This window comes from Hyperolius riggenbachi, chromosome 1 (genome assembly GCF_040937935.1).
Source record: "Hyperolius riggenbachi isolate aHypRig1 chromosome 1, aHypRig1.pri, whole genome shotgun sequence".
In the NCBI taxonomy this organism is placed as follows: domain Eukaryota; kingdom Metazoa; phylum Chordata; class Amphibia; order Anura; family Hyperoliidae; genus Hyperolius; species Hyperolius riggenbachi.
This window is the reverse complement of record NC_090646.1, coordinates 294,125,737-294,152,316: the sequence shown is the minus strand read 5'-3', so window position 1 is coordinate 294,152,316 and position 26,580 is coordinate 294,125,737. Positions and strand designations below refer to the sequence as shown.

Genomic DNA, 26,580 nt, shown 5'->3' with positions numbered 1-26,580 from the left:
GAAATCGCATGCGGATGCGATTCCGCATGCGTTTTTGCCGCGAATTCGCATAGGTGAGGGTATATGCGATTTTAACCATGTCACTGCCTGTGTGAATTTACACTGGTACCTATGCGAATTCGCATGCAAATTCGCGGCAAAAAACGCATGGGGAAAACGCATTTCCCTATTAAATACATGGTGTGCGATTCGCCTGCATTCCACACGCAGGCGAATTCTGCAGGGTGTTCCGTGCAGATTTTCTCTGCACAATAAAACGCTCCCGCAGACGCATAAGTGGAAACAGACCCATTCCCTTATATTGTCTATGCGAATCCGCATACGCAAGACGCATGCGGATTCGCGATAGTGGAAACGGGGCCTCAGATGTCTCAGAAGGATGACACGGAGGGTCCTCTCTTATAATGTTAAGGGTGTCGGATCTCCAGTTAACCAATTAAGGACCACGTGGTTTTTAAATGATCGGTGCTGCGCGGGCTCTCCAGCCCGCAGCACCGATCAGGTAAAAGGCAGGGCGATCAGATTAACCCCCCCCCCTTTTTTCCCCACTAGGGGGATGTCCTGCAGCCGCCGGCTGCCTGTGATTTGCAGGGGGGTGCTCCTCAAAGCCCCCCTCTGCAGCGATATTGTGCGCTCCCTCCCCTTACCTCTGTCTCCCTTCCCCTATGTGAGGCGCAGGACGGATATCCGTCCTGCGCCGGATAGGATAGGCTTCAGCCTATCAAATGACGGTGATCCCTGGCCAATCAGAGGCCGGGGATCGCCGATCTCAGTCATGGCGCTGCTGCGTAGCAGCGCCGTATTGATGTAATCAGCAGAGATTTCTTCCCCGCATGCTTACATTACGTGTGCAAGCCGCGATCGGCGGCTCGCACACTGTTCACGGACACACCCTCCGTGAACTGGCATGGAAAGGCCTCCATGCAAAACCACAAACGACCAGGCGCCGCCTATCGGCTTTAGCTGGTCGTTAAGTGGTTAAGAGGGGACAATTGTGCATGGGAGTTGCAGAGATTTAAACCCCAGATCCTTTTTTTTGCTGGAAACTTATTTTTGTGTAGATAAGATGCCTGGTATGCCCTTGTCCATATTTGATAGGTGGTTTTTCTCGAATCCTCTGATTAAAAAAAGCTAAAGGGGTTGCGACAGCAGTGAGTAAGTCATGTCCGTTTGTATTCTTGGATAAAAAGGATGAGTTGGGTAGATTTTTTTTTTTTTTTTTTTGAAGAGTCAGGTTTATACTTTTGTTAATATATATGCTCCTAATGAATCACAGGCTACTTTCTTTAGATTAGTACTTGAACAACTTGAGGGGTTCAGGGAGGGATGTATGGTTTTTGGAGGAGATTGTAATTGGGTCTCTGAGGCTAAAATGGATGTGTCATCGGGTTATAGGAGCATTATGGCAGTAGCTAATAAATCTATATTAAAAAAAAAAAAAAAAACATTTTCAGGATGCTCATCTTATAGTTGTACGGAGAGCACTTTTTCCTTCTGTCAAGGACTATTCATTTTTTTTGCATGTTCATAAAATATATACAAGGATAGGTATTCTGTTTTTGGACCAATATTTTTTGGATAGAGTAAAAGGGGCGGGAATAGGGAATATAACTATTTCAGATCATGCTCCTGTGTGGCTTGATTTGGATTTGATGGTTAGAAATAGGTGTGACTGGCATTTGACTTAATTGCAATCTTCTAGATGATGTAGAAGTTAAAGATAAGGTAAAAAAAAAAAAAAAAATAGTGGCGTATTTTGAGGATAATGAATTGGATGGTATGGACAAGGGCATAGTATGGTCGGCCCATAAGGCAGTAATAAGGGGGGGGGGGGGGCTATATTTCCTTGGGAGCCAAGAAAAAAAAAAAAAAAAAAAAGAATATAAATGGTAAAATTATGGAATGGTTATCGAAAATAGGAAAATTGGAATTAGCACATAAGGGGACATGAGAAGGCCCTAGATCTGAATAGTGGAAGAAATAAATTGTCAGAATTAATGGAGGGCAGACTGAGGGAGAAAAATAGAATTTATTCTGCCAAATGGTTTGAACATGCTAATAAGATTGAGAAATGGTTGGCAAGGGCATTAAAAGGACAAAGGAAAAGTGCGTATATTCCAAAGATTAAGAATAATGCGGGGGTTGTTGAGCTGCAGACACACAAAATAGCGAATCTTTTTAAAGAACATTATTCTTCATTGTATGGTCTTCCAAAAAATAGATCTAAGGATTTTTATAAGGGGATGTTAAAATATTTAGAGGAATCTGGAATGGTCAAAATATCACAGGAAAATGGAAAAAGAGATAAGTGAGGAGGAGGTGTTAGCTATGTTAAAGGCTATGAAGGTAGGTAAGTCACCAGGTCCCGATGGGTTTTCAAAGCAATATTTTACCAATTTCAGTAATGTGTTAGTGCCTCCTAAGTGTAGATTTTTTAATTCCCTTAAAGAGGGTAAAGTAGTGCCCAGAGATGTGTTAGAAGCCCATATAACAGTCATACATAAGAGTGGAAAAGATCCGGCTTTATGTCAAAATGATAGGCCTATATCACTATTGAACTTAAATATAAAAATTTTTGCAAAAATTTTAGTTGAGAGAATTAAGCCATGGTTGGGATTAGTAGTTAAGGGAGATCAGGTAGGTTTTGTGCCAGGGAGGGAAGGGAGGGATAAAGTAGCAAAGGCGATGGAATTATTTAAGTGGTCTTTGATGAAGAAGGTTCCTATGACGGTACTATCGACTGATGCGGAGAAGGCATTCGACAGGGTGAATTGGGATTTTATTATGTCTGCTTTAAAGAGAAACTCCAACCTAGAATTTAACTTTATCCCAATCAGTAGCTGATACCCCCTTTTACATGAGAAATATAATGCTTTTCACAAACAGACCATCAGGGGGCGCTGTATGACTGATTTTGTGCTGAAACCCCTCCCACAAGAAGCTGTGGGACCTCGGTACTTTTGGCAGTTTGTTACAATGTAGCAAGGTTTACAGACAGGAAATAGCTGTTTACAGCTGTCTCTAACAGCCAAAACAGCTAGGAGCAGCTACATAAACCTGCCCACAGTAACAATGTCAGTAACACCATGTAATAAATGTCAGAATGTAAATCGGGGAGAGGAAAGATTTTACAATGAGCAAACCTTGACTAAATCATTTATACATAATTATGGTAAAAAATGAAGCACTTTTTTTACTACATTATTTTCACTGGAGTTCCTCTTTAAGATATGTGGGATTAGGAAAGAACATGTTGAAATGGGTGGGTGTACTTTATTCGGGCCCAACTGCAAGGGTTGGAGTGAATGGAGCCTGTCGAATGCCTTCCCCTTGTCGAATGGAACGAGACAGGGATGTCCCTTGTCACTGGTTATTTTTATTTTGACCTTGGAAGTTTTTTTTATGCACAGTTAGGAGGTCTGGGAATATACATGGGGTTAGAGTTGGAGATGTGGAGCATAAGATATCGGCGTTTGCAGATGATATTTTGTTTTATATTTCAGAGCCTCTGGTGTCTCTGCCAAATTTGGTTAAGGAAATTGAGAGATATGGTATTTTTTCAAATTTTAAGATGAATATGAATCAATCGGAAGCACTGAATGTGTCGTTGGCACCATGGGTTTTGAAATTGGTAGAAAGTAATTTCTCATTTCCTTTTAGAAAAAAAAAGAGGCAATGAAATATTTAGGAATAATGTTACCTAGTGATTTATCGAAGTTATACTCTGAATTATCTTCCATTATTAGGATCAATAAAAAAAAAAGATTTGGAGGGATGGAATGGAAAAGGTTTTTCATGGTTTGGGTGTATAGATATTGTTAAAATGAATATTTTGCCTAGGCTGGTGTTTTGCATGTCTACGATTCCAATTTGTGTGCCTGCAGCTTTTTTCAGATCTCTTAAATCAATACTTATTAGGTTTGTTTGGCAGAAGAAGCCCCCTAGATTAGCGTATGAGATTTTGGTACGTCCTAAAGAAAAGGGGGGGTTAGGGCTAGAGATGTCGCGAACGGTTCGCCTGCGAACGGTTCCAGGCGAACTTTGGTGGTTCGCGTTCGCCTGCACCAGGCGAACTTTTGCGGAAGTTCGATTCGCCCCATAATGCACTATGAGGGTCAACTTTGACCCTCTGTATCACAGTCAGCAGGCACATTGTAGCCATTCAGGCTACACTAAGCCCTGGAGTGCCCCCCCCCCCCCCCCTTATATAAGGCAGGCTCCGGCGGCCATTAGCCTCACTCGTGTGCCTGCTAGAGACAGACTAGGGACAGCTGCTGCAGACTTGTTCTTCTAGGGACAGATTAGTTAAGTTATTGGCTGCTTAGCTTGCTCCTGGCTGATTATTGCTTTTATAGCACCCAGCAACAGCTCTTTTCAGAGCTCATCCTGTACATATTTTTTTTTCTGTGTGTCAAACTGGCACTTTTGTTGCATGCACAGCCTTGCTAATTGATAGTGTGTGTGCCACTGCCAGCAGCCCAGCACATTCAGTGACTACCTGTGTGTGTGACAGGGAGCTGCACATTGTACTTCTCAGTACTGCATATACCCAGTACCTGTTGTGTTTACCTAACCCACCTCATCACTGCATATACCTAGCTTTGTGTTGAGTGAACCCAGCTCACTGCATCTAACTACCTGTTGTGTTGAGTGAACCCACCTCACTGCATCTAAGTACCTTTACTGTTCAGTGAACCCACCTCACTGCACCTAACTACCTGTTGTGTTGAGTGAACCCACCTCACTGCATCTAAGTACCTTTACTGTTCAGTGAACCCACCTCACTGCACCTAACTACCTGTTGTGTTGAGTGAACCCACCTCACTGCATCTAAGTAACTTTACTGTTCAGTGAACCCACCTCACTGCACCTAACTACCTGTTGTGTTGAGTGAACCCACCTCACTGCATCTAAGTACCTTTACTGTTCAGTGAACCCACCTCACTGCATCTAACTACCTGTTGTGTTGAGTGAACCCACCTCACTGCATCTAAGTACCTTTACTGTTCAGTGAACCCAGCTCACTGCATCTAACTACCTGTTGTGTTGAGTGAACCCACCTCACTGCATCTAAGTACCTTTACTGTTCAGTGAACCCACCTCACTGCATCTAACTACCTTTACTGTTCAGTGAACCCACCTCACTGCATATAACTACCTGTTGTGTTGAGTGAACCCAGCTCACTGCATATACCTAGCATCCCCCCCCCCCCCCCCCCGAGATGGACAAAATGGACAAACCAGGTAGAGGAAGAGGTAGAGGCAGACCCAGAGGAAGGCCACCAGGCACCGGCAGGTCTGTGCGAGGTGGTGTTGCTGTGATTTCGTGCGGACCTGGCCCAAAATACAGTGCTCAGAAAAAGGCACGTGCCATCACTTCCCAAGATCAGGACGTGCTTAACTAACACAGAATACCTCATCTCCCGCAACCACCAGCGCTACAACAAGCACCACATACATTGCATTTGACACTTCGCAGGAGTTATTTGGTGGTGGTGGTGAAATCACTGATTCCCAGCCACTACTGCAACAACAAGAAGAAGGCGCAGGTACACCACCTCATACGTCTGAGTTAGGTGGCGATAGTATGGACGTAACGTGTGAGGAGAGGGATGATGAACCACCTGAAGTTGGTGCAGATGATGAGGTGTCTGAGGAAAGCAAAGCTGGGCAGGAGGATTATGACGACGATTATACGGATGCCACGTATGTTCCCAGTAGAGGAGATGACCAGTGGGACAGTTCAGAGGGGGAGTCAGAGAGGAGTAGGAGGAGACTACTCCATGATAGAAGCAGAGGGAGCTCATCCTCAGAAACAGCTGGAGGCAGTGTCCGGCGCCATGTATCGCCAGCTATGGCCAGCCAGCCAACATGCCCTACAACGTCAGCTGCTGCGCCATCACCCCAGGGGGGCTCAGCGGTTTGGAAATTTTTTAACATGTGTCTCTCAGATCGGAGCAAAGCCATCTGTTGTCTCTGCCAGCAAAAATTGAGCCGTGGAAAGGCCAACTCTCACGTAGGGACAAGTGCCTTACGAAGGCACCTGGGAGAGAAGGCACAAACAGCTATGGCAAGAACACCTGAGGAAAAGCAGCACCCAAAAGACAAGCCACCCTCCTTCTCCTCTTACTCCTTCAGGTGCATCGTCCTCATTCGCTTTCTCCCTTGCACCTTCACAGCCACCCTCCTCCACACCGCCTCTTCCCTTCAGCGGTTCCTTCTCCTCTGCCCACAGCAGAACCCAGCTGTCCATGAAGGAAGTATTTGAGCGTAAGAAGCAAATGTCTGCCAGTCACTGTCTTGCCCGACGTCTGACAGCTGGCGTGGTGGAACTATTAGCTCGCCAGCTATTACCATACAAGCTGGTGGAATCGGAGGCTTTCCGTAAGTTTGTGGCCATTGGTACACCGCAGTGTAAGATACCAGGCCGCAATTATTTTTCACAAAAGGCCATACCCAAACTGTACCGTGCAGTTGAGAGGCAAGTGGTGTCATCTATTGCGAAGAGTGTTGGGTCAAGGGTCCACCTGACCACGGATGCCTGGTCTGCAAAGCACGGGCAGGGCCGCTACATTACATACACAGCCCATTGGGTCAACCTGGTGACCGATGGCAGCAAGCAGGGAGTACGTGGCTGCGCAGCGGACCGACTTGTCACACCTCCACGGCTTGCAGGCATGCCTCCAGCCACCTCCTCTCCGCCTGCTACCACCTCTTCGCTGTCGTCATCCTCCTTGGCTGGTGCCACGATCTCCTCTCCAGCTACACAGCCCCCGCACCCCAGGGCCTATGCTGCATGCCAGGTACGACGGTGTCACGCAGTGTAAGACATGTCTTGCCTGAAAGCGGAGAGTCACACTGGAGCAGCTCTCCTGGCTGCTCTTAACAAACAGGTGGAGCAATGGCTGACCCCGCACAAGCTTGAGATCGGCAACGTGGTGTGTGACAACGGCAGCAATCTCATTTCTGCGTTGAATTTGGGAAAGCTGACACACGTACCCTGCATGGCACATGTGCTGAATCTGGTCGTGCAAAGATTTGTGTCCAAGTACCCAGGCTTAGAGGACGTCCTGAAGCAGGCCAGGAAGTTGTGTGGGCATTTCAGGCGCTCTTACACGGCCATGGCACGCTTTGCGGACATTCAGCGTAGAAACAACTTGCCGGTGAGACGCCTGATTTGCGATAGCCCGACTCGCTGGAATCCCACCCTGCTGATGTTCTTTCGCCTGCTAGACCAGGAGAAAGCCATCACCCAGTACCTGTATAATTAATTACAGTACAAGGACACAATCTGGGAGGATGGGGATGTTGTGGCCCAACAACTGGACACTGATGCGAAATGCATGCAGGGTCATGGAGCCCTTTGAGGAGGTGACCAAACTGGTGAGTGCCCTCAGCGCGACTCACCAGATTTGATCCCCTACGCCTACTTCCTGGAGCGCGCCATGCGTAGAGTGGTGGATACAGCTGTGGAGGAGCGTAAATGAGAACAGTTACGGCAGCAGGAGTCGTAGGAGCGATTTACATCCGAACCCGATGTTTCCACAACACCTGCGGCAGCACAGAGGGGGGAGGAAGAAGAGGAGTAGTGTGGGGAAGGAGAGGAGTCAGACTCTGATGATGGTGATGAGGAAGGCGTTTCTGTGGAGGAAGAAGAGGCGGCGGAAGAAGAACAACCGCGGCAGCAGTCACAGGGGGCTTCTGCTGCTCCACGTTCCCGTGGTATTGTTCGTGGCTGGGGGGAGGAAGAGGAGTTGCGTCCCGTCACTGAGGAAGAGCAAGAGGAGATGGAGAGTACGTCTGCATCCAGCTTTGTGCAGATGGCCTCTTTCATGTTGTCCAGCCTGTTGAGGGACCCCCGTATCAAAAAACTCAAGGTGAATGACCTGTACTGGGTGGACACGGTACTACACCCTCGGTACAGGCACAAAGTGGCGGACCTGTTACCAACTCAACAGAAGGCGGAAAGGATGCAGCACTTGCAGAACAAGCTGTTGATGATGCTTTACAATGTGTTTAAGGGTGATGTGGCTGCACAACGCAATCAAGGTATCACTGGCAGTAACCCTCCTCCCCCCAAGTCCAAGCAGGCAAGGACAGGACGCTCCAGCGATCTCAGGGTGATGTTGGACATGCGGACATGCTTTAGTCCAACTCCTCGCCATAGTCCTTTCGGATCCACCCTTAACCAACGCCTGGACCGGCAGGTAGCCGGCTAACTGGCCTGGAGTGTGGATGTAGACACTGCGAGCAGCGACGATGAACCCTTGGACTACTGGTTGCGCAGGCTTACCCTGGGGCCAGTGCTGTCCCAATTTGCCATACAACTTCTCTCTTGCCCTGCCGCAAGCATCCTGTCAGAAAGGACCTTCAGTGCAGCTGGAGGCATAGTTACTGAGAAGAGAAGTCGCCTAAGTCACGACAGTGTTTAGTACCTGACCTTTATCAAAATGAATGAGAAATGGATCACGGAGGGCTACTGCACGACCGAAGACTAAGTCAGTCCCCACACACAGCATCTCTGCCTGCAGGCCACTTGCCTTCTCCGCCACCACCAACAGGGTCCAGGACTCTAGGCGGATTCCTGAATTTTTAAGGCCGCTACACTAATTTTTCTGGTGCGTGTACATGCCTGCCTAACTTTTCTGGCTGCACTGCGGGCGGCTGCAACAAAAAAACAAAAAGGCATGTACATGTGCCCATCCCCCTTCGTGATCATTACCTTGCAGCGGTGAAGGGGCTTGCGTATCACAATGAAGCAATGACCGCCGGCTATTTGAGTGTTTCGGGTGGGGGTGGGACACAAAAGATAATAAGGTCGTTGCTTCATTGTGGTCAGACCAAATTTGATCAGCTGGACAGTCACTGTTCTATCATTGAGCTACCACAGCCCGGCGACCATATGGGCTTGAAAACCGCCACGGCCTACACTCTCGCCACGGTGCGCACCAGTCCAGCACGGCCGTCACTACGCAAACAGCTGTTTGCGGTGCGTTACACAGTGAGTTTGGTGTGTCAGTGTGAAGCAGAACTCTAATTACACTCCCTGATTGATGTATACCCATGCAAGATGTTTTAAAGCACTTTAGGCCTGCAATTTAGCATTCAATGTGATTTCTGCCCTAAAAACGCTGCTTTGCGTCAAATCCAGATTTTTCCCCGGGACTTTGGGCATGTATTCCACTCCGCCATGCCCCCCTCCAGGTGTTAGACCCCTTGAAACATCTTTTCCATCACTTTTGTAGCCAGCATAATTTTTTCTATTTTTCAAAGTTCGCCTCCCCATTGAAGTCTATTGCGGTTCGCGAACTTTTACGCAAACCGAACCTTCCGTGGAAGTTCGCGAACGGTGTTCGCGAACCTAAAATCGGAGGTTTGTGACATCTCTAGTTAGGGCTTCCGGATCTTAAAGAGGAACGTCAGCCTAAACAAACATACTGTATTAAGTTACATTAGTTATGTTAATTAAAATAGATAGGTAATATAATCTCTTACCCCCACTGTTTTAAAAGAACAGCCAAATGTTTGATTTCATGATGGCAGCAATCTTTTTGGTTGAAAGGAGTTGACAGGGAGCATGAGACAGTTCCAACTGTCCTGTGTCCTGATCACCCCTCCCAGTTGCTAGGCAACATGAACAACATAGGAAAACCCATTACGCTCTGCACAGCATCAGGGAAAAAAAGCCCGGGCAGTTTTCTTTGATGGGTGGAGCTTAGCTAAAAATTCAGCTAAAAATGATGTTTTGGTAAGAAAAACAAAGTTCTGATGCTATGAAACGGTTAAAGAAACACCAAGCCTTTTCAGTTCTGCTGAGTAGATTTTTAGTCTGGAGGTTCACTTTAAGCTTTATTTTAGAGCTTGTGTAATGGTTTCGATTGGACGTATGGAGGTGGAGGAAAGAGGTGGCTAGATATTGAAAAGGAATTGGTTGGATTGGATCTGGCAAAAGTTTTTTGGCTCCCGGGAAAATTTAGAGATCTACCAAGATGGACACCCTTGTGGATTAAAAATGTATTATGGTGTGGGATGTTGTTAATAAAAAAGGGGGGTTGGTCTGTAGGAATTTCCTTGATGACTCCTTTGGGGGATTCTCCTTTTTTCTGCCAGGTAAAGAAAGGTTTTAGTTTTTTTTGGGATCATGGGGTGAAAGGGGAGGTGTAATCTTAAGAGATATTGTGAATAATGGAGAAATTAAAACTTTAATCCGGTTGTATGAGGAATATAGCCAATTTCCATTTGATTTTTGGAGGCATACTCAAAACACTTTTTGGCAGAGAAGGGGAGAAATCTTTCCATTTGTACTGAATTATCAGAATTTGAGAAATTTGTGAAGGAGGCTCCTCCCATACATCTGACATGTTTATATAAAGAGTTGAATAAATTGAGGGAGGGAGAATTTCCTAAATATTTAAGTAGATGGGAGGAGGACGCTGGCATCTCTTTAGATGATGGGTTGAAAAGGAAAATATGTATTTTGGCCCATGCTACATCAGTTAGTTCTAGAATAAAGGAAATTAAAATTTTAAATTATTGACAAGATGGTATAGAACACCGGATAGATTGGCAATAATGTTCCAGGGGGTGAGTGATAGATGCTGGAGGGGGTGTGGAGCAAAGGGGACTAATGCATTTAGTGTGGGATTGCCCAGTAATATCGGGTGTTCGGAAGGGTGTGTTGGATTGCATTGGGAAATTATGGGACGATTGTATAGATTGGGACCCAGTAAAGGTATTGCTGCATGGAACAACTATGTCTATAGGTAAATATAAGAGATCTTTTGTTCCCCAGCTCCTGATTGCGGCTAAAAGTTTAATCCCAGTTAGGTGGAGATGCCAGGGTTCAACTATGAAAGAATGGGTTGAGAGGTTTAAAGATAATCAGTAATGAAAATACCTCCCCTGGGGGTTACTCACCTCGGGTGGGGGAAGCCTCCGAATCCTATTGAGGCTTCCCCCGTCGTCCTCGGTCCCACAGCGGCGGCGAAAATCCTCCCGGAGCGGCAGCGATGTAAATATTTACCTCTCCGGCTCCGTCGGGCCACTCTACTGCGCAGGCGCAAGTCTCCCGCACCTGCGCAGTAGAGCGGACCTGACAGGGATCGGCTATTTTCGCCTATCTCCGTGGGAAGAGCCACAACAGCGCCCCCGCTGGAGTTTGGAAAGGTAAATATTGAACAGGCTGTCAGATTTGTCACATCAGGAGGACGGGGGAAGCCTCAATAGGGTCCAGAGGGTTCCCCCTACTGAGGTGAGTACCCCCCAGGGGAACTTTTTTTCAGTACAGGGTTTCTTTAATATGATGAAGAGTATGGAGAATCAGACTGCTTTGCAGCAGGATAGATTAGAAGCATTTAATGTAACATAGGGAAAAATGGAGTGAATTTCAAGATACTAAGGAGTATGGAGATATGGTGGAGATGTAGAGGAAGGAGCTTCTTGTAAATTAAAATAGATATTTTTTTTTTACTTTTGTAAGTATTTTGGATGGTAATTGGTGGAGGGGATCTTTTAAAAAGAAAAGTCTAATAATGTTGGATTCTTTATGAGATTATGGATTTGAAGATTGGGGAGAGTAGAGGGTGGGTTTTCTTTATGGGATTTGTTTATTTTGTATTATGTAATTTTTGAAAACTGGAGAAGATAATATGATGATCTGTTGTATTAGAATGGATATGAGAATTGGAAATATTCTTACTTCTTCAATAAATTATATATATATATATATATATATATATATATATATATATATATATATATATATATATATATATATATATATATATATATATATATATATATATATATATATATATATATATAAACTGAATAATTGCAAATCCTTTCTGTTTTATGAAAGCAAACTTTTGAATTTCATAGGCATAGACATTTTGGAAGCGCTAAGTCTTTGGTTATAATAACCCTTCCAATGGACATGAATATGTTGTTGAACTGAGAACTATGTTTATACAGTGATCTTTTAAAGAAACACCCCTCTGTAGTCAGATTATGTGTTAATAGTCCAGCTACATATGTATATTTTTACCAGGCTTTAGGTTCTAAGGATTGGTGAAGATAAAAAAAAAAAAAATCTGATGTACAGTATCAAATTATATCTGTATTTTACCTGAATTCAGAGGAATGGTTGTCTAGTAGTCCCAGTTTGCCAAGCTCTTCATCAATGACCTCCATGACATGTTTAGGAACTGTGAGTTCCTTTAAGCGCTCCCGAAACTTCTCCTCAATTGCATCCTTGTCTTCTTTCTCAAGGCCGAGCTCTTTCTTGATGATCTTTAATTGCTCTTGTAGAAGATACTTCCTGTGTGTTTGTTTGATCTTCTCCTCAACCTGCAGGACAATAAAGACATAATTGTATTAGAAGATAGAAATATACGGTATTTAACAAAATACAGAGTCCATAGCACTATTTTTCCATTGTAAAATGTGTAAGGAACATATTATAGACAATATACCCTTCTATGTACATTCCCCCCCCCCTCCCCCCTTATTTGTTTTACACAATAATGGCACCATTAGAACTACTGTCTGTGCTTCTTTGCGTTGACAAGCTGGGGATCGGAATACCAGAATGACTTTACCGGTTCAGCACCACAGTGTCGAAAACCTCATGCATCCGAGCAACGTTCACCTCCCATTCATTCGCCAATAACTTTATTGCAACTTATCACAATTAATTGATCTGTATTTTGTTTTTTCCGCCACTAATTATGCTTTGTTTGGGTAGCACATTTTGCTAAGAATTATTTTTTTCTAAATACATTTTAACAGGAAGATTAAGAAAGAAATGAAAAAAAATTAATTATTTCTCAGTTTTTGGCAATTATAGTTTGAAATTAATATACGCAACCGTAATTAAAACATGTATTTTATTTGCCCATCTGTCCAGGTTATTACACCGTTTAAATGATGTCCCTATCACAATTTATGGCGCCGATATTTTATTTAGATGTAAAGGTGCATTTTTTCAATTTGCGTCCATCACTATTTATAAGCTTATAATTTAATATAATAACATACTCTCTTGACATGCATATTTAAAAAGTTCAGACCCTTGGGTAACTATTTATGTTTTTGTTTTTTTTAATTGTATTTTTTTTTAATAAAAAAATGTATTTGAGTAATTTTTGGTGTGGGAGGGAAACAGCTAATTTTACATGTAAAATAATTTAATTGTTTAATAAAAAAAATGTATCTGGGTGCAGTTTACTATTTGGCCACAAGATGGCCACAGTCAAAAAAAGTCCTGGATGCCAACGATCTTGCATCCAGGAACTAAAAATAGGAAGGTGAAGTTTCCTGGGGGCAGAAATACCACGCTCTCTGAATAGAAAGAGTCGGTATTTCTCCGGGGGACTTAGATCAGGAAATGGGAATTATATTCCCATTCACTGGTCGGGGGGCTAGCGGCGGGAGCGCGCCTGATTGCGCACACCACGCGGCGGCAGCAGCAGAGCATATCTGGACGAGTATGTTCGTCCAGAAAGGCCGAACTGGTTAACTGAAGATATACAAAAGGGAGTTAATCTGCTGGTCTAAGTTGAGGAGAGAGTTTAAAGAAATGAATAAAATGGTTTATTTATTTACAATATTGATTTATGAAAGTTTTAGAATTTCCTAATTGTAAAATATTTCCTCACCCTGGTTTACATTATGAAATTTATCACAGGTGGTGACATCTTTAGTCCTGCCAGATGATCTCTATGCATGGAACTCTCAGGAAACGAACATTCCGCAAAGGGAAATACTGTTTGCTTGGCAGTTGGAAATGTTATCCACAATGCAACGAGGGTCAAAGACAGGAACTGTAGCGTAATAGGAGGCACCCCAAAAAATGTTTCTCTAGTACATACATTTTACTTAAAAAAAAATAAAAATGTTTTACTTTATTTACCTAACATATACTCTTGCTGTGAAAATCCTTTTTCAGCATCAGAATCATATTTATTTCGCCAAGTGCGGCAGATGCCACACCCGGAATGGTTTGTGGTACACATCGGCATGGAGCATAGTGCAAGAACAGCATTAAAACATAGTAGTGCAATACACATGCATTGAAGAACAGACATAGGCATTGAAAACATAGTAGTAACGCAAACTCGGGGGCTGCAGCATTTTTTTAGATTTCTGAGGCATTTCTGCCTCAATGTTATAGTATAGGAAAGTGGAAAACCGCTCTAAAAAACGCTAGATCAGAGCGGTTTTCCAGGCGTTTACCCTATACTCTACCCTGGCTGTAAAACAGATTAGGTGTCTACAATTTTTTTTTTAGCCTTTTGTCCAGGAACAAGTGCGTCACGCCATCCCCCCCCCCCCCCCCCCCCCCATTGCCGAAAGAAGTGCAATTTCAGTGCTTGCCATGGGCACCATCTTCCCTAGATACACCACTGCTCCTGCATGAGCGCCACTGTCAATCACTCGCACGTGGTGTGTAGTGTACTGAGCAGGCGAGAGCGCTAACCAGGGAGAATAGTTAAATCTGGCTCATTTTAAGAGAGCTGGATCATAAATTACTTTGCTACTAGAGGAAGTATGCTGCCCTAGTAGCAGTACAAACTGTTATTTATGTTACAGCATCTCTTTACTTTGCCTATCTCACTCAGCTGGAAGAACAGGACCATATTATTTAACCATCTTTATGAGGGATTAGAAGTGGTTGGTTAATATATGGGCATCAAACTTTCCATCAGAACAAGAGTAACAAGAGAACATACATTTCACTATAATTAACAGAATTACCTCTCTTCCTAATCTCTGTTGAAGTTTACTCAATTCATATTCTTTCTTTAACAATGAAAGAGATTTGTACAAACGTTTTGGGATCTGTAAAGGAGAAAAAAATTAAACATCAAAGGGTGCCAAATAGGAAAACATTTATTATAAGCAAGTTGAACTCATATGGCCTGCATTTCACTGGACTTTTCATTTCCATGAATTGTTTTGCCCTTGTGATCCTGGTGGTGGCATGCATGCTGAAGATCACCATCTTTTATTTGTGGTGTGGTGCACACAGACACGTGTGTGCCATGTGTCAGACATGTGTGAGTTCATGGCTTTGGTGCAGCATCCTTTTAAGTGCAAACTTATTTGTCCAAATATATATGCTGGTGTATATGTAGTGAGTGGGGACTTAGGCCAGATGAAACACATTAAAAGGACCACCACTACGACGACAGAAGACCTTAGAACTGCAAATGCATGCATACAGATACATATAGGGTAGAAGGTGTACATTTACTCCAGAGTAAATTACACTGTAAATTACGTATTTCCTTTGTAGTGGTCTAAAAACCAAGTTTTTACACTGACAAGAGAGCTTAAGGTATACCCGAAGTGACATGTGACATGATTAGATAGACATGGGTATGAGATAGACACTGTATATGTACAGTGACTAGCACACAAATAACTAACTAACTATGTTGTGTTCCTTTTTTTCTTTCTCTGCCTGAAAGAGTTAAATATCAGGTATGTAAAGGTGCATACACATGCTCTATTTTCAGGAACGACGGGTCCGTCAGACCCTCCCGCTGGGCGGGCGTTCCAGCGATAGTAGAGCTCAGCGGATCGCTCAGAAACAGCCTTATCAGTCTACAGACAGACTGTACACACGCTCTACTATCGCTAGAACGCCCGCCCAGCGGGAGGGACAGGCGGTCCCGTCGTTCCTGAAAATAGAGCGTGTGTACGCACCTTAAGTGGCTGACTCAGTCCTGACTCAGACAGGAAGTGACTTACTGTGTGACCCTCACTGATAAGAAATTCCAACTATAAACCACTTTCCTAGCAGAAAATGGCTTCTGACAGCAGGAAAGAGATAAAAATGGGCAATAGTTTATAGATTTTGCCTCTGGCATACCTTAATGAATGTGTCATTGAGCAAAACAATAAAAACAGTTAAAGCTTAAAAAGTAGATTTAAACATAAAATAAAACCGTGGAATATCTTAAAAATTCATTTTTAGGAGAAGGAAGATAAATTCAATTGTTTATTGCATTCGTTTATTTTAACTTCTGGTGTCCTTTAACCATTTCAGCCCGCGGGGATTTTTCACCTTATGCATCGGAGCAATTTTCACCTCCCATTCATTCGCTAATAACTTTATCACTACTTATCACAATTTATTGATCTATATCTTGTTTTTTCCGCCACTAATTAGGCTTTCTGTGGGTGGTAAATTTTGCTAAGAGCCACTTTACCGTAAATGCATTTTAACAGGATTAATAAGAAAAAAATGGAAAAAATTCATTATTTCTCAGTTTTCGGCCTTTATAGCTTTAAAATAATCCACGCTACCATAATTAAAACCTATGTATTTTATTTGCTCGTATGTCTCGGGTATTATACCATTTAAATTTTGTCCCTATCACAATGTATGGCGACAATATTTTATTTGGAAATAAAGGTGCATTGTTTCCGTTCATCGCTATTTACAAGCTTATAATTTAAAAAATGTTTGTAGTATACCCCCTTCAAATGCATATTTAAAAAGTTCAGACCCTTTGGTAACTATTTATGTCTTTTTTTTTTTATTGTAATGTTTTTGTTTTTTTTCCATTAAAATTTTTATTTGGGGAATATTTTGGTGTGGGGCATAAACAGTTAATTTTTAATGTTATCTGTGTAAATTGTGATGTAAAATATGTGTAGCTGTAGTTTTACTATTTGGCCACAAGATGGCCACCTTCATTTTTTTTTCCCATCCTTGTACTTCCTGCTAAGCGGAAGTACAAGGGCGATGCGGAACTCTCTCCGGGCAGAAGAACTGAAGCCTCACAGGTGAGCGCTTCGGTTTTTCTGCGGGGGAAAGGGATCGGTGATCGGGAACCATGTTCCCTTTCACTGATCCCAGGGCTACCGGGCGGCACAGCGGGGTTGTGAGGGCGCGCCCGCGATCGCGGGCGGGAGCGCGCCCAACCGCGGGAGCGCTGCAGAGCTGCCGCCCGGACGTGAGCTTCTTGTCCGGGCGGCGGAAATGGTTAAGGTCTACTTTGAAAATCATCAATCTTCAAATAAATACTTTCTGAATTGCATAGCTTTGCTATAGAAAAAAAATGAATTAAAAAAAAGAGACTCAGAGCTGAAATATAAACAAAAAACAGCCGCTGGAGAGATACGTAGAGGGCGCACTTGTGCGTAGACTGGAGCCGACTGACGGCAGTGACGGAACTCCGTTCCCGAAGCTGCAGACAGCGGAGAATGGCGGGTGTGGGAGCGATCCGTGCGAATGGGGCTGGGGGAAGCCCCAAGTATGTATAAATCTTTTTTTTTTTATTTTATTTTTTTTTTTATATTTTAGCTTTAGTACACTTTAAAAAAGGTTAATTGATCTAACAAATCTATCCAACACATACGCACATATGTATGCACACAAACTCAAGAATAATAATAATAATAATAATAATAATAAAAAATCTAGTATGCACTTATAACGTCTAGGTTCCTTAGCTTTGCATTACAATTGTGCATAATGGAGAAATGCACATCTTCTGACTTAGACCACACCCTGCAAAGTCATCTCAAGCAACTGAGCTTTCAGTATGTGTCATTAAAGTTTATATCAGTGATAAGACAAAAATATAAATAGTGAATTGAAGAGGATTCCTTATTCCATCAATACTGTAAGTCACAGTGACACATTTAAGAGTCAAAGTGGTCTGAAACTCTGACACAACATTCAATAAAAAGGTGTTTTCCTACTTATTACGCATAGTTATATTTGTTTTTGTGCACAAGTATTATTGTCTATCTACAAATTACAAGTTTCCAAAGTGTAGCTTATGCCCTGAAAGCTGCCATTGCGATTTATTCCAGCTGCTTTTTATTATATATTAAAATCTTCTACTGAGCTGTTCTGAACTGTATGTATGCTTAACCACTTCCCTACCACGCTATTTTGTGCTGATCTGTGCTGCGTGGGCTCTCCAGCCCACAGCACAGATCAGGTTGCAGCCAGGCCGATCAGACTTCCCCCCCCTTTTTTCCCCACTAGGGGGATGTCCTGCTGGGGGGGTCTGATCGCCGCCGGCTGCTTGCGCTTGCGGGGGGGCTCTTCAAAGCCCCCCTCCGCAGCGCTTCCTGGCCTCCTTCCCCTTCCCTCCCTCTCCCTCCCCCTGTGAGCGGCGCAGGACGGATTTCCGTCCTGCGCCTGATGGGATAGGCTTTAGCCTATCAGATGCCGGTGATCCCCGGCCAATCAGAGGCCGGGGATCACCGATCTCCTCTACGGCGCTGCTGCGCAGCAGCGCCGTATACATGTAAACACCGGGGAAGGTCTTCCCCGTGTGTTTACATTTACCCTGCGAGCCGCCGATCGGCTCGCAGGGTGTTCACGGAGACACCCTCCGGGAACTGACATGGGACGTTTCCATGGAATACACTTCAGGATTCAGGGGCGTGTATATACGCTCCGAGAATCCGGAAGTGGTTAAAGCACAGAGAGCTTCTCTGTTTTCATTTTTTTACACATAAATGTAACATTGTAATGCAAACAAAGATACTGTTATCTCCAGTCTGGAAGTGGATTTCAAGCTGAATGGCAGGACAAGGTGCCGTTTAACCGTTTCAATGATCTGCTACAATTTTTTTTCTGGGATAGCTCAGTCTCTAAAACTAGATGAGCCCCTGTGTGTCAATGCTGGATGCTATATCTGCCTTTCCTGGGGCAAGTTTCCTATTATGATGTGAGAAGCTGCCATTTCCCATATTTTAAATCCAGATAAGTCGCCAGTACGGTGAGAAGTTTGTCGCCCCATTTCCCTCCTGCAGTCTTCTGCAAAGATTTTAGCCAAGCTTCTGGCACATAGGCTTATTCTTGGGCTTCGGGCGCTAGCGCACATAAATGAATCTGGCTTTGTGCCTGATCTTCCATGGCTTTAAACCTGAGAAGCCTTTTTGTAAATCTGTAGACTAAAAATGACAACACCGCTACTCGAGTGCTTGGCCCACATGAAATTCACTTGTTCTGTGTTTCTCCTGGGTGACATCCCACATTGGGCATGATTCACAAAGCTTTTTCGCCTTATCTATGTTACATGTGATTGGCCCAATGACAGAGCTATGGTCCCGCCTCCGAGACCATCGGGTCCAGTCAAATAAAAGCATTTTAAAATTACAAGCTCTTCCTCAAAGTGCGCACCTCACAGATGTGCTGAATCGCTGCATGTCACTAACCCCCCACTTCCACTGTGAGAGACGAGGCAGGGAATTGTCCAAAGGCTGTGGGCAGAGAGCACAGGACTCGTGGCAACAGGGGCTGATCCAGAGCCGTCTCAGCCTCTCTCTCTCTCTCTCTCTCTGTGGTTGGACACAAGTATCAGAGGGCTGTTTGAAGCAGCGAGGGCTGCATGTCACTCACCGCTGTCGCACTGCTGGTCTTTGCTTTATGTCTGGTCATGCTTCACCTCCTTTTCCTCCAATGTCTGAAAAGCAGACACTTCAGCTGAGACGGCTCTGGGTCACTCAGCTTGTTGCCATAAATCCTATTGCTCTATGCCTGCAGCCTTTGGGCAGTGTCATTTCCTTGCTTCCTCTCTCCTTGGCTCCTTGTGCATCCCCACTACATCTGAGCTCAGCGCTGAACAGTTGAAAACAAGCTCAGTTGTCTCAAGCGGACTTTAACTCAGAATTACCACTCTGCTCTAAAAGATACACCACAGCATAATAACCTATAAGAAAATACATTTCTTTGTTGTAGCTGATTCAAATATTTGCACTTTGTTGTAGCCGACATTTCTTTGTTGTAGCCGATACAAAACTCTGCAGTGTTTCTACTTCCTGATTTCATGGAAGCAGACATATTGTTAACATCCTGTGCTTTCTAATGAGCGTATCTGCCATGGCAGTCAGCTGACCCAGGGAGAGATCATATTACAACTTGTGATTAGGGGGAATTAGGCAGGCTAAACTCTAAATACATACAGGGTGCATTTCTTTATGTTTTCCTTCTGTCCTGTTCAAGTCCATTTACTGTAACCACCATTCCACATGTACAGTGTGGACCTTGTTGGCATCCTGCAGCAAGCTCACCAGTTCCACCACCACATACCAGCCAACATACACAGCCTAGATCTGCTGCCGTCATGCAGGGCTGTGGAGTCGGTACAAAAATCTTCCGACGAGAGAGAGAGAGAGAGAGAGAGAGAGAGAGAGAGAGAGGGAGAGAGAGAGAGAGAGAGAGGGAGAGACCGACCCCCACAAGACGCCCCTGTACCATGGATGCACCAGGTTTAGTATTGTGCATCTTATGGTCAGGAGCATCATATAGTCCAAAAAAATGCGGTAATCAGAAACAACTTACTTTGAGTGATTATTTTGGTTGTAAAATGTGCTTAAAGTGAATGTTTACCGGTAAAAAAAAGAAAAAGTCAGATACTCACCTAAGGAGAGGGAAGGCTCGGTCCTAATGAGCCTTCCCTCTCCTCTCCCGGTGCCCGGTCCCGCGCAGGATCCCCCATGGCAGTATTCGACCAGTTCGGTCAAATACTGCCACTTCCACATGCCGAAGGGAGCTTTCGGAAGCCTTCGGGAGCATTCGGGCTCCCGATGACGCGGCCGCTCCATACTACGCATGCCCGAGCGCCCTCTATGACGCGCTCGCGCGTATGGAGCGGCCCGTCTTCGGAAGCCCGAGTGCTCCCGAAGACCTCTGAAGTCCCTGCGGCGGACACGAATGGGTGAGCCAGTGCAGCACCGAGGGCACCGGGAGAGGAGAGGGAAGGCTCATTAGGACCGAGCCTTCCCTCTCCTTAGGTGAGTATATGATTTTTTCTTTTTTTTACCAGTACCCATTGGCTTTAAAGGTTATTTTATTAAACACGTTTTCCACCACTACAGTATATCTACATCCTCTGACTTCATCTAAGCCACGAGGACGTAGATATAAGTCGTGTAGCTGAAGCACAGCTGTGCATGATTGGGTATGCTCTTGTGCAAAACCTCTGGCACTATCAGCTGCAGCACTAATTGGTGAAAGCGAATACATGTTCCCATGAGCCATTAAGATTGATTTTTACCATTAAAAATACTTTTATTTTTTCAGTTCATAGTGAAAAATACATACTGTAGCATTGTTTCAGAATGAACTAACTTCCCCATAAATTATGACAGGAACGTAATTTAAGTTTTGTGATAAACAGCACTTTTTATTTTTAAACTGGAACTGGTAAATCTGAGAAATTCATTTTTTCTATTTTCTTCCCCTCTTTTTCCTATTAAAATACAAAAAATGAACTTCCGGTTCCGGCGCCTGGATGGAAGGAGGTTGAAGGCAGAGCTCCGCTAGCCGTGTCTCCCTCCAGTGATCCGCAGACCACCAAAAGCGCCCCCGCTCGCTGCCACTTGCCGATCGAGACGGCCAGACCCCGCGGACGCCAATCGCCTGCCTCATGGACCGGTATCTGACGCGGTCCACGGCGAAACAATCATCCAGCGCGGAGGAAGCCGTGCCCAATATGGCCGCCGCACCTTCTTCTCCACAGCCACAAGCCGCGGCGCGAGAGCCAGATCATCCCTGCTCACCAGCGGGAGCCCTCTCCCAGGACACCTACACTTCAAATCCAGGTGAAGGAGGGAGTGGGGGCATAGATTACCAGATCCTGGCCGCGGCAGTAGTAGAGAAGCTGGCACCCGAGTTACAATCAGCAATTCAGGCCGCCATAGATCATTCACTTAAGGAAATAAAATTTAAAGTCCAGGCTCATGACCAACGCCTAGATCAGGCAGAGGAACGCATACAAAAGATAGAAGACGAAAGGGTCAAAGAAGCAAAAGAGGATAAAAAAATGAGAGCTGAGCATAAATTAATGCAAGAAAAGCTGCAAGACCTAGAAAACAGATCACGGCGCAATAACCTAAGGGTGGTGGGCCTTCCTGAAACTATGACTACTCAAGCCTTGCGGGACTTCAGTGCGTCCACACTCCCCAAGATGCTGGGGTTCAAGAGAGGCTGCAAGGTGGAACGAGCCCACAGAGTGGGTCCCCCGCGACCCCCTTCTGATAAACGCCCCCCGCGCCTGGTCCTAGCCAGATATTTAGATTTCGCAGAGAAAAATGAGCTACTGCGGGCATATAGAGACTTAGATCACCCGCTGGAGCATCAAAATACGCAGATTCGAATCTTTAATGACTACTCAGCTGAAGTATCTAAGAAGCGTCAGGCATTCAACCCAGCTTGTGCATTATGCATTGAAAAAAAGTGGAAATTTGTGCTGCAATATCCTGCAATAATGAGAATCACAGATGATGCAGATGAAACACATGTTTTCCACTCAGTAGCTGAGGCCCTCACATTTCTACGAAGAAACAGCACTGAGCCAGATTGAAAATCAAAGTTTCCCTCTTTACACTGCATATAATCGGCCGGCAGGGGGCGCTGCCACATTGAAATTAGCTCATCTCTCAGTGTTAACAGTTATAGTTTGATAATCCTTGTTTTCAGAGCCTCGCTTTTATGGTTTTACGGCATCTGATGAGAGATGAAGCTTCTTATTATTACTCACAGCTAAGGATTTAACACTGGATGGGTCACCGACTTGGAGCCACTCGAAGGAGGAAGACGTCCAGGGAAGAAGTGGAGTCAAGTAGCTATGCTTTTGTTTACCTTTGTTTCGTTTTAACTTTTAGTTACCTTTTCTATCCCCAACTGACTCAGCCGTTGATATTTATGGGGGTTTCTAGGAGCAGTTTAGCTCCCCGGTTACGCTCCAAGTCATTTGGGGGGAGGGGTGGGGGGGGATAAGGGGGGGGGGGTTTGGGAGGGCTCTGTCATCTCGGAAGTGAATATAAGTTGCCATGTCATATAGTAAGTGTGAAATGTAACCAGCCAGCTAACCTGATCCGTGACACGCTATACCTATGTCACTGAAGATAACTTCATGGAATGTTAAAGGGCTGAGATCCCCGGGTAAGCGCTCTATAGTGCTTCGCCACCTTAAGAAGCTCAAATCTGATATAGCTATGCTTCAAGAGTGCCATTTATCACAAGATCAATTTAAATTTATGTCTAAATCCTGGGCGGGACAAGTGTTTGGTTCTCCAGCTCAGGGACGCAAAGCTGGGGTGATAACTTTACTCCATAAATCCTTGCAGGGACAGGTCATTGACCACAAATGCGATGGGGAGGGTCGGTGGCTATGGATCAGGCTAGGCCTGGCTGGTGAAGATTTAGTATTGTTTAATGTATATGCACCTAATGAGGAAGATAAGCGATTTTATGATGAGATCAGACAGGAGATTCTACTGCTGGGAGATATCAAAATAATTCAGGGGGGAGACTTTAACGCCATGGCAAATATATTAGAAGATAGATCTAGGAAAACACCTGCTAGTAAGTCCATCATTTCTAAATCCCAGATGCTAGCTGATTATATATCATCCACAAGGTTGTGTGATAGCTGGAGAGCGTTGCACCCAGACAGCGAGGAATACTCTTTCTTTTCTATACCTCATGATGTATGGTCCCGTCTGGATTATTTCCTTGTCACCCCTTCAGTGATGTCTCAGATACTCCAGGCGGAGATTCTGGACCTGGTGATCCCTGACCACGCTCCCATACAATTGACATTCTCTACACTGATCCCCAAGGGTACAGACATCATTTGGCGGTTCCCTTCATACTTATATGAAGATGAAAGTTTTGCCCAATTATTGCTACAGTGGTGGTGGGAGTATAAAGAGGACAACTCCTCACACATAAAAGACATATTTTTATTTTGGGAAGCGGCCAAGCCGACACTCAGGGGGAGAATAATAAGTTATGTAGCAGGGAAAAAGAAAAAAAATCACATGAAGCATATATAGCATCTATGGAGGAATTGCGCTCGGCCCACAAAGCTTTTCTGAGCAATCCTACCCCAGAATTACGCCTGAAGTGGATGGCAGCAAAAAAGAAATCAGACACCGATTACAAAATTAGAGAGAGATATTTAAAATCATATAGAGACTTATACTTTTATAAATATGGGAATAAAATGGGAAACCTCTTGTCAAGAATGTCGAAACCTCCGCATTTGAGCACGGTGATTACCGGTCTCAGATCTCCGTCTGGCCAGATCCTAAATGACCCCAAATCTATAAACTCTCTGTTTGGTAAATTCTATAAAAAATTATATGAACAATCCAGTACGCAATCCCATCAATCTTCAACCCCACCCTGGTTGGATAGCATTTCTCTCCCTTCTCTATCGGAGGAGGAATTAATGGCCTTAAATGCACCCATAACTTCGGAAGACGTATGTGCCACAATTAAAGCTTTGTCAAATAGGAAAGCCCCGGGACCAGATGGGCTCACCCCTGAATTTTACAAGATTTTGAAACAGGAACTAGCCCCATATCTCGTTTCCTTGTTTAATAAGATCCTTAGGGGAGGGCAATACCCATCATCAGCGAACATGGCTTACATTAAACTGATTCCAAAACAAGGCAAAGATCCCTTGGAGCCAGGTTCGTATCGCCCTATTTCCCTAATTAACCAGGATCTCAAGATCCTCTCGAAAATAATGGCCGATAGACTGGCAGATCTACTCCCCAAGCTTGTGAGTCCCAATCAGGTAGGCTTTGTCCGCAACCGCTCCGCTATAGCCAATATCCGAAAGGTACTAATAGCCCAAGATCATGTCAGAGCCTACCCAAAGTCGTGCAAAGCTTATGCTCTTCTGTTAATCGATGCCGAAAAGGCCTTCGATAATGTCAGCTGGAGCTGGATGGAGAAAATACTAGACAAAATGAATATACAGGGGGGACTTAGACAACTGATCGGAGCGATGCATATTAATCCTAAAGCCAGAGTTTATACCCCGGGATTCCTCTCAGAGGAGTTTTTACTACAAAAAGGCACTAGGCAAGGTTGCCCTTTGTCCCCCTTGTTATTCAATCTGGCACTAGAACCTTTAACTCAGATGCTGGATGGAAAGATAAAGGGGATAAAAATAGGGGAAGAAACGATATCTCAAGCCATGTTCGCTGATGACATTTTGCTATTTTTAGACGATCCAGAAACCCAGCTGGATAAAGTATTTGAAGTGATCAATGAGGTTGGGTCATTCAGTGGCTTTAAGGTAAATGTAGCTAAGTCTGAACTATTATATCTATCCCCGTGCGCTCATAGACATACTAAGACGCACATTCCAGTCAAAGTCAGCTCGGTGGTCACTTACCTGGGTATAAAAATACACAAAGACTCAAATATGCTTTACTCTCTTAATTATGGTCCACTAATCAAGGACCTAATACGCCAATTAGCTAGCTGGGAAAACTTGCCAATTAATCTATCAGGAAGGGCGGCTCTAATTAAGTCAGTCTCGTTTGGTAGACTGCTCTACCCTTTGCAGACCATCCCCTTGCTATTGAGGCACAAAGATATACAAGAATTAACCTGCTGAGCGGTCTGGACGAGCTCAGCTCGTCCAACACCGCCAGAGGCTGCCGCTCAGGCCCTGCTGGGCCGATTCTGATGAAATAAAAAGCAGCACACGCAGCCGGCACTTTGCCAGCCGCGTGTGCTGCCTGATCGCCGCCGCTCTGCGGCGATTCGCCGCGAGCAGCGGCGAAAGAGGGTCCCCCCAGCCGCCTGAGCCCAGCGTAGCCGGAACAAAAAGTTCCGGCCAGCGCTAAGGGCTGGATCGGAGGCGGCTGACGTCAGGACGTCGGCTGACGTCGATGACGTCACTCCGCTCGTCGCTATGGCGACGATGTAAGCAAAATAAGGAAGGCCGCTCATTGCGGCCTTCCTTGTTTATTCTGGGCGCCGGAGGCGATCGGAAGATCGCCTCCGGAGCGCCCTCTAGTGGGCTTTCATGCAGCCAACTTTCAGTTGGCTGCATGAAATAGTTTTTTTTTTATTTAAAAAAAACCCTCCCGCAGCCACCCTGGCGATTTAATCAGAACGCCAGGGTGGTTAAACAGGGCCTTTACTAGATTTCTGTGGAGGGGTAAAAAATCAAGAATAGCCCTCACCAAGCTGACACTTCCTAAAATGTGGGGAGGTTTGGCGATACCAGATATCCGCCGATATAACCTGGCCTGTTTGACCAGACATGTGAGAGACTGGATAAATAAATCTAGTCTGTACTCAAACTACTCCCTCGAGGCATCCTTTTCTGAGCCATGGTCCTTGATTGGTTTACTACACACCCCCCAAAAAGACATGCCCCCTAAGCTCAAAAACAGCAGGGTTATAAAAGACACGGTTATGACCTGGAGAGCTCTCAGGAAAATTTACGCAGCACCTCAACAAATTTCTAAATACATGCCACTGTGGGGCCTTCCAGGCTTCGCAGCCAGTCTTGCTCATGGGGGATTTCTGTCCTGGTTGGATAAGGGGATTGAAAATCTTGGACAGATGTGTGATTTGCGCAGGGGGAGACTCTTGACGTTTTTAGAGATTAGAGCAAAATATGGAATGCCAAGAGGCCATTTCTTATACTACGGCCAACTACAGTCATATGTCCATAGTAAAATCAAGGACATTCAGGCTATAGCAACCTTGGACCCTTTCGATAATTTTATATCCCCCCATCGATCTCGACTGTCACTATCCGAAATACATGCCAAATTACAGGAGAT

At 44.6% G+C, this 26,580-nt stretch overlaps 1 protein-coding gene across 3 annotated transcripts in view; it reads right to left on the bottom strand.

Moving 5' to 3' along the window:
* The window catches only part of LONP1 (lon peptidase 1, mitochondrial), a 104,558-nt gene that overhangs the window by 39,871 nt on the left and 38,107 nt on the right, over window positions 1-26,580 (bottom strand). For all 3 annotated transcript variants that reach the window (XM_068233733.1, XM_068233732.1, XM_068233734.1), the window contains exons 7-8: window positions 14,758-14,841; window positions 12,128-12,348 (exon numbers count right to left, since the gene is read on the bottom strand). In XM_068233733.1, the coding sequence (XP_068089834.1) occupies window positions 12,128-12,348; window positions 14,758-14,841 (305 nt within the window). The remainder of the gene's footprint in view (window positions 1-12,127; window positions 12,349-14,757; window positions 14,842-26,580) is intronic.